Source organism: Macrotis lagotis, chromosome 7 (assembly GCF_037893015.1).
Source record: "Macrotis lagotis isolate mMagLag1 chromosome 7, bilby.v1.9.chrom.fasta, whole genome shotgun sequence".
Classification (NCBI taxonomy): Eukaryota; Metazoa; Chordata; class Mammalia; order Peramelemorphia; family Peramelidae; genus Macrotis; species Macrotis lagotis.
This window is the reverse complement of record NC_133664.1, coordinates 103,958,264-103,967,516: the sequence shown is the minus strand read 5'-3', so window position 1 is coordinate 103,967,516 and position 9,253 is coordinate 103,958,264. Positions and strand designations below refer to the sequence as shown.

Here is a 9,253-nt window from a genome sequence, read left to right as displayed (position 1 = left end):
AAAGTGATGGCCTTCAGTGTACTGAGGGAGGTAATCAGGTACTCGGTAGAAGGTCAGTCCAAGGCAATTGTAATAAGAAAAAGTTGGCCTTTAGTGGTACCAAACTTATGGTCATAGAATCTTAGAATTGAAAGGGACCTTAAAGATCATCTAATCACATCCCCATTCAGTGTTCAGTCTCATTGACAATAACCCCTTAAAATGGTAATCTGCTTCCACTTGAATATTTCTCAAAGCAAGTGACTTATTACCTCATGGATGACTCATTTCGTTCATTCTCAGTAGTACCCTGACCAAAGCAACAGAGCTACCCAATTATACAATAATAGAAATGGGAAAAATATACCTCTTTTAAAAGCTTTCCCATGCTTTATTCCCCCCTAACTGAATGGTACTTGTTATTTTTTCCTCTCCCTGCAGATTACCCTCCCAATTTAATGGAAACAAATAACCAGTCGTGGGTAAATGAATTCATTCTCCTGGGGCTCTCTAGTGACTGGGGTACTCAGGTCTTGCTCTTTGTCCTGTTTCTGTCCATGTACCTTTTGACTGTATTGGGAAACTTCCTTATAATCCTCCTAATCAGATTGGACACTCGCCTCCACACCCCCATGTACTTCTTCCTTACCAATCTCTCCCTGATTGATGCCTCTTATGCTACCAGCATTGTCCCTCAGCTGCTGATCCACTTCTTGCAAGAGCAGAAATCAGTTCCATATGTAAGTTGTGCAGCACAGTTATTTTTCTCCCTAGCTATGGGTGGGACTGAATTTGTATTGCTAGCAGTGATGTCTTATGACCGCTATGTGGCAGTGTGTGACCCCCTGCGTTACTCAGCCATCATGCATGGAGGATTATGTGCCAGGTTGACAGCTGCTTCTTGGGTTGGTGGTTCCCTCAACTCTATCCTGCACACAGTTTTTACCTTCCAGTTGCCAATGTGCACAAACAATGTCATTGACCACATAGCATGTGAAATTTTAGCCTTGGTTAGGCTGGCCTGTGTGGATGCGTCCTCCAATGAAGCGGCAATTACTGTCTCCAGCATTATCCTACTTATGACTCCATTCTGCCTTGTTCTGCTGTCCTATATTCAGATCATCACCACTATCCTGAAGATCCGGTCGACAGAAGGAAGGAAGAAAGCATTTCATACTTGTGCCTCTCACCTGACAGTGGTAGCATTGTGCTATGGAATGGCAATCTTCATTTACATTCAGCCTCATTCAAGCCCCAATGTTCTTCAGGAGAAGCTGATCACACTGTTCTATGCCCTTTTAACACCAATGTTAAATCCTATGATTTATAGTCTGAGAAATAAGGAGGTAAAGGGGGCCTGGAAGAAATTACTAGGGCAATTTTCTGAATTAAAGTCAAAGCTGGCATCCTCATGAGTCATATCCACCACCAGGTCTCTGTTATATCCAGACTCAAATGTAATTACTTATATACCTATATTACTGGTATTTTTTTGAGATATGGAAAAACATTGACTAGATGCTTTTATATAGATATGAAAGGTAGCAATGCTGATGGTACTGGCCAAGATTACAGGCAGAGAATTCACGTCAATTTTATTTTTATTTTTCCATATCCCATGACATCTGAAAATAATGTCGTATTACTTTAGGCACATTTATGAACATCATCTTAAATCATCATTCCATGTTTATGTATATCTTGAATTGAACAATTTCTTTTAGAAAAAAAACTGTATTTTAATGTTGGAAAGTAACTAAGAAGTTATACATATTGAAACTGAGTTAGTATGATGAAATAACCTTGGAAGGAAACTTCTATTACTCAAGTTATATAGGACCCTTTACATTGTAATCATACTGATTGGATTTATGTAGCCAAATAAGCAAGTATTTGGTTGACTTAATTTAGGGGAGGATGTAGTGTGAGAATCAAATAAAACTGTTCTGAAATTAGACATAATCATTAGATATGGAGAACATCTAGAACTCCACTTACATGTCAGTCCCACAGTTACAGTAGGTTTCTGACATTTTTGATCAACATCCACTAACAACAATTGCCCATAAGTTCCCACCAATCTATTTTTAAATGTTTTATTTATTTAAGCCAATGGGGTTAAGTGGCTTGCCCAAGGTCACACAACTAGGCAATTATTAAGTGTCTGAGGCTATATTTGAACTCAGGTCCTCCTGACTCCAGGGCTGGTGCTCTATCCACTGTGCCACCCAGCTGTGCCCAATTTATTTGTTTAAAATTAAGCCAGTCAAATGATATTTTTTCAAAGTAAAATATTCTTAATTGAAGAGAATAATAAAAATATTGCAAATCTTCCTCTCTGCCCTCCATGCCAAGGCATATATTTTCTCTCCAGTTAGCATATTCTTAACTAATGGGCAGCTAAGTGGAACAGTAGATAGAATGCTGACCTTGGATTCAGGAGGACAGGAGTTCAAATCTGGCCTCAGACACTTAACACATACTAATTGTATGACCTTGTGCAAGTCCCTTAACTCTGATTGCCTCACATTCCAAGCTGTTTCCAGGCATCCTGATTCATATCTAGTCTCTGGATCCAAAAAACTTGGAAAATCATGTGCTTGTATTGACACCACCTCCCTGATGTCATGGTCTACATTAAGAATGGGCAAACATGCTCAGCAGCAGCAGCAGCACATTGGGAAGTAAAGGACAGAAGGCACATGAATAACTAGGGAACTCACTTTAAGGGCAAAAAGGTATGAATCATTTAAGAAGAGATGACACATAAGTATAAACTCATATATAGGAGCATTAGTACTCTCTCTGTCTCCCTGCTCTGTCTCTGTCTCTCTCTCTGTCTCTGTCTCTGTCTCTCTGTCTCTCTCTGTCTCTCTCTCATTCTCCCTCTCTCTCTCTCTCCATCTAAGCTCTTATTTTAATTATTGTCTGAAGTTATTTTTAACTTATTATATTCACGAAGTGTCCCTTTCATTTGCCAATGGTATCTGAGATTTTTTTTTAAATAGTTGCAATTTGTTCTACTTGATTGTTGTTCTTCTCATTCTTCTCTCCTGATACTGAATCTTTTCACCAAATGTATCATTCTTATATAATCTAGAAAGTGTATTTTTTGTTCAGTCATCATCAGGTTTTCCCATATATTGTTGCCCTGCATCAATCCATGGCCACTTGTTTATCTTTTGCCATTGACAGGTTCTTTATTACTAACTTCTGACATAGGTTTTATACATGTTTGTAGCAATGTTAATGGCCTTCTTTCCCTTATACTGAAAGAAATACATAAATGAAGAATTCTTTTCCTGAGCAATTTCTAAACCAATAAGTTACACATTTAATTTCTTCAAGTACTCAAACATTGCAATTGAGGAAGCATTTAAAGTTAAAAACAAGGCCCCTGAGGAATTATGCTATTTTTATTCTTCAGTTTTCTGCCACTGTTGCATTATGAAACAGGAAACAAATTGTCCATTAGTGTATAGATAGGGACACCATCCTGTCAAGGAGAACTGACTTCCATAATAGATCTCAATTATTAGGGTTTGAAGGGTTGATAGATGCCAGTTATGGACATATGGTGGTGAGGGCATTGCTGGCTCTATACCATGAGTTTCTATGAGTTTTGCTTGAATTATGATATACTGAGGATAATGTTGCTTCTGAATCATGATTACCTCAAAGTGGATGAATATTAGGTCCCTTACATCATCTGCCAGACCTTGTTGTCTTTTCACTTAAGAGTTGATTTTTTTTGTTGTTTTTTTTTGCAAGACAATGGGGTTAAACCACTAAATCCCAAGGTCACACAGCTAAGTATTAAGTGTCTGAAGTCAGACTTAAACTCAGGTCCTCCTAACTAGAAGGCCTGTACTGATACTCTATCCACTGCACCATCTAGCTGCCAGTCAGTGATAAGAGAACTTCATAATAAGTTTGGTTATCCTAGAATATATTACTTTTTTTGAGACCATTGATCTAGCTCACATTTATAATTTTTCCAGAGTATCTATAACATGGCTCAAGCTCTATGCATTATAACATGATCATTATAGTTTTTGGATATCTCTAAACTAACTATCTGTAATGAAGACCCAATCACATAATTCTAAGTAGCTTTCCAGTTGTTGAATAACTATGATACTATTTAGTTTAATATTCAAATATAAATATGTCAGTAATTCAAGAATATTAATAAATAACACCCAATTCTCATATCAGTATCTGATAGGGCAATTGATCTAGTCTACAAAAGTCACATCAGAAATCCCTCCAGTTCAATAATAGAATGTAGATACACGTTAAAATATATGAAAGTAATCAGAAAAATCCTTGCAATGCTTGGGCTTCCAAAAATAGAGATCCTGGTTGATGTATGCACAATGTATCATTAAGGACCATATTCTTTTATGCATCCCCCAAAATTCCTATGTGTGAAGTAATGTAGAGATAAATTGCCCTTTAAAATTATAGCTCATAAGCTCCAACCTATGTGTTTTCTTTCACTAGGTCAAGCAGAAGACATATTAATTCACAGCAAAAGAAGACATATTAATTCAAAGCATAGCAAAAAGTATTCCCCCACATAACTATTATTCTTAATATATAAGCAAATTAGTTACTATACATTATAATTAATAGAAATATTTCTTCTCTTGGAGTGGTATATCTCCTATAGTAGCAGTTTCACTGCTGATTTCAGTATACACAAAACCATAAATGTATCTAATTTCAAACATTTCAGCTTGTAGTCTTATGACAGGTAGAAATTCATGCAATTCCTGCATTCATTCATTCATTCCTTTTATTGTGTGCTAGATTTTGGCAGTACCATAAAATATAGACAAAGAAAAGAAAAGTCACTCACAAAAAATGTTTATGTACAAAATACAGACAACAAGCAAAATTAATTAGGATTAGGGATTCTAGTGAGGAGACAAATTTGAATTTACAGGTACCACTGAAACAATGATATAGGAACCAAGCCTGGAAGATAACATTGTACATTATGAAATTATGTTTTACTGGAATACTGGTGTATAAGACTTGGGCCTTAGAAGTATGTATAGTATCCTCTGCTTGATATAATTCTCCATCAGAATATTTAGGGGACTTACTTCTGAAAGATAATTATGCCATGGAATGTAGAAACCCAAATCTCTTCTTTAGGGCCTGTGCAGGTTTTCTGTAACTATCATTTGTGTGATAATAACATTTGTGGTTTGTTATTAAGTTAGGGCTAGATGTGCATACACTAACCAAATTATTCTTTTTCTCTCTTTAGTGATGATGACAAAATTATAATCTTCAGAAAGGGAAAAGAAGCCTCTGTCCTTTATCTCCTCAACTGTGATACTACCATGTGGCATGTGATAACATGGTCTGCCTGTTGTGTCTATTCATTCCTGCTCTTAGTTGAATGTACATTGAACATGAGATTGAATGGACTGTTGCAATCCTGTGAGCTTTGGAAGGTCAGAAGATCCAATAACCAAGGACTTAGGAACCTGGAATTTAGTTAGTTAAGTGATATTGGGGTTCCAATATTGGGCCAATCAATAGTTTAAGGAAAATACCATTAAGTTTAACTCAGGCTTGATATTGTGGAGTACCCATCAGTTTGGGTCTTGATCCATTAGCCCTATGACAATCCCATATGGGGCAACCCTAGAACCCAGAAGAGGATTTGTACTTAAGTGGCACCCTGAGCAACCAGACCAACTGATGCCCGTGAGGGTTGGGAAAGCAAATTCATAAAGGTTACAGGCATTCAGAAATCAGCCAAAGTGAACAGATGTGGTGGGATAGGGGAGGAAGAGGGGGGTGAAGGATAGCATGTGTTGAAGATCAGTGGAGACAGAAACAAAAGTCGTATTATCAATATAATCCCATGCAGAGAAAGAGGAGATGAACAGTTTAAGTAACGGATCAAAAAGATAGGGCCACAATATTATAGTCATCTGAACCTTCAATTTCCACTTTTCTAAAAGTGGAGAAGCTACTAATTTCTTGACCTTTCATTATAGTTTTCTTCTTCAAAAGGCAAGTAAACTATCTCAAGGAGAATTTTAATTTAGATATGATTCTCACTAACCAGGAGGATCTAGCTGCTGGTGAGGAAACAATGGATCCTTGTGGTGGGGAAGGGGGAAGAGAAGCAACTTTCTATCTTAGTGCTTGTGATAGAAAAAAAATTGGGAAATCTGAGGAGAGGTTTTAGAGGTCAGTGAAAGGATATCCAGGATAATATGACCAAAATTTTACGGAGAAATCAGTCCCAAAAGTAATGGGAACCATTTCAAATGAAATTTGGAAGACATAATAAAAAAAAAAGTCAGTGAACTGAAAAAAAGGGAGTGGTATAATGTTACTGTTGTATATGCAGAGGGAACTCACCAACCTGCTTAGGTTTTTAATAAAGACATACGAAAATAGAAGCAAGGTCAAGTAACAGTCTGAATACAAAATTGTGGCTCTGTTCTGTCAGGATAGTCCCCAGAATGATACAATAAATGATCTGAGACTGGTAAGGAAAGTGAAGGATAACAAAATTTTTTATTTAGCTCCAGGGGGATGGGGAGAAAATATCAAAATAGAGATAAGACTATTTCTCAGGTCAGTTACTGAGAACAAAAAGAAAACAAGGTTGCTCAACTCTATTTTTTCCTTCTGCAAAGGAAAATTATTTTTGTTTTAGAAAAGACAGATGATAAATGGGTAAAAGAGGTTGATATCCAAGATAAGTAAAGAAATAGAAAATCAGAATGTAGTTGTCACTGATGAGTTCAGTGAGTGAGTTAGACAATCAATAACAATTTACAAAGCATTTACTATGTTTAAAGTTACTGTGCTGAATGGGAAAATGGATCCAAGTCATTTGACATCATTTTCCAATCATAATTTCTATTGCATCTGTGCCTTGCTTGGATTAATGTGAAGAACATTGTCCTTCTTTACCATTACCTCCTAGAATACCTTAAATCTCAATGTAAGTGAAGTTAGGAGTTCAAGGACAGGGATTCAGATTCTGCCTCTGAGATTTGCTATTGTGTGACCTTTGACAAATCATTTAAGCTCTATGAGCCTTAGTTTCCTCATCTGTAAAAATGAAAGACTTGGCTATGATGATTCTGAGGTTCCTTCTAGTTCAAGGGCTATTATTCTTTGATTTCTCAAATTGTTCATCCCTCTCCCTATCCTGAAATCACTTTATATTGACTTTGACTACACTTTACATTTATTTATCTGTACCACATGCTTTATATCACTTGAGTTGAAAGTAAGATTACTGAAGGAAGGGATTAGAACATTTTATCTTTGTACCCCTAGGACTGAACCCAATATCTTAAACATAATTGACGTTCAATAAATGTTTATTGATTGAACTCATAGATTCACAGGATCAAGTCTTCTGAGTTCAAAAGGAAATTAGATATCATTTAGTTCAGAAAACTTATTTTATGGCAGAAAATCTTAAAAGCCAGAGACACAAAATAGATTGACTAAGAGCACAAAAAAAACCCTACTTGATTGAATATAAAAAAAAAATCCTAAAACTGGTTGATGTGAATGCTAAATAATCCTAAGTATCTTTGCCATAGAGTGGAGAATAAAAATATTGAGGAAGGAAAATATGATTTGGAACCAGCAAAGTAGTAGCCTTACTTCAATTTCTGGAAGAATATTGAAACATATCTTTAACTCGGAGAGTTAGTGTTTCATAGTGAACAGAACACCAACGTCAGAGTCAGAGCAACTGCTGATATATGCTGTCTGTTTGACCCTGAATATGTTACATAATCTCTCAAGGTCTTAAGTAATTCCCTGAAATTATGAATTATATAATACTTGCCAGAAGAATAAATTTCAACACCAGAAATTTGTTACACTGATAAAAATCATATTTGGATGCTAATCTCCAAAATGTTGTTAAATAACTATTGAAACACTGAGAAAACAAAATAGTGATCAAGAATTGACCATGCCAAAGCAGTCTTATTTTCTTTTTCAATATAACTTACTCAGATTTTAGCAAAAAATATGATAAATTCACAATGCTATTTTTATGGACAAGCCAGAGAAATGTGGACTAAATGAGATGACAATGAGATATTCCTAACTGTTGAATGGTTGGACTCAAAGTGAGTACGCAATTAAATATAAATTTGCTAGGAGGTTTCTGTTAGAGTGCCCCAGGAATCTGCTCTTGGCTCTGTGCTATTTGATATTTTCATCAAACATTTAAATAAAGGAACAAAGACTTTTTTTTATCATATTTAAAGATGAAACAAAATTGGGAGGGATAATGATCATATTAGTTAAAAAGAACTGAGGGTTAGAAGAGTGGAGCAAATTGATTAAGAAGATATTCAACAGAAAAAAAGTAAATAAGTATACTTGGATTAAAAAAATCAACTTTCGTGAAAGACTGTCAGTATAGTTAGGCAGCAGATTTATGGGAAAGCATCTGGGACCATTATGGAATTTAATATGTTAATGGAAAAATACTGTTGTCAAATGAATTCTATGTTGTATTTCATTAGTTAAGACCAGCACCTGGGATTAAGGAGGTTATGTTCTGTGCACTTTCCTTGTCAGACAATAACTAGACTATTATATTCATGAAATTTGAAGAAGAGCATTTATTATAGTCTATTAGATTCTGTTAGAGTTTATTAGAATCTAAATAGAGGAAAAAACAGTTTTGATGGTGGGGTTATTTGAATTTATTTCATAAAGGTCCCTTACCCAGGGATATTTAGTCTGGTTAAAAAACAAAAGTGAAGGTGAGACCTGATAGGTGTCCTCAAGTATTTTAAGAAATATTATATAGTAAAAAGGATCATGTGTACAATAAAAAAAGAGTACTGTATTTAGAATAAGAGGAGTTGAGTTTGTGACCCTTCTCTGCCACTTAAAGCTTATGTGATTGCGCAATGTAATTTGTATGTAATTTGTCCTCTTTAGCTATCAGTTTCTTCCTTTGACATATAGTAGGTTTAGATTAGATGACTTTTAAAGTCCCCTATGATCTCATATTGTCTCCTTAGCATCCAGAATCACTTTAGACTAAAATCTTTTACACACTAGGTTACTAAGCATTTTGAATTCATATTCTTTCTTTTTGGACTTAGAGGACGGAAATAGGAATAACAGATAAAAGCTACCAGAGGAAATTTAGTTATTGTAGGAGAAAATTTGTAATAATTGAAACTGCTTCAAAGTAGTATGACCTTACTCAGAAGGTGATGCATTCTCCCTCACTTGAAGTTAAGAC

General features: G+C 35.5%; 1 protein-coding gene across 1 annotated transcript; it reads left to right on the top strand.

The window, feature by feature from the left end:
• Positions 1–232: 232 nt before the first annotated feature.
• On the top strand, positions 233–1,685 carry LOC141493770 (olfactory receptor-like protein OLF3). The gene has a single exon (XM_074195106.1). The coding sequence runs from the start codon at positions 366–368 to the stop codon at positions 1,392–1,394; it is 1,029 nt and encodes a 342-aa protein (XP_074051207.1). The 5' UTR covers positions 233–365; the 3' UTR covers positions 1,395–1,685.
• The last annotated feature ends 7,568 nt before the right edge of the window (positions 1,686–9,253 follow it).

Coding starts and splice junctions, on each gene's coding strand:
- LOC141493770 (XM_074195106.1), top strand. CDS start 366: ATGCTTTATTCCCCCCTAACTGAATGGTACTTGTTATTTTTTCCTCTC.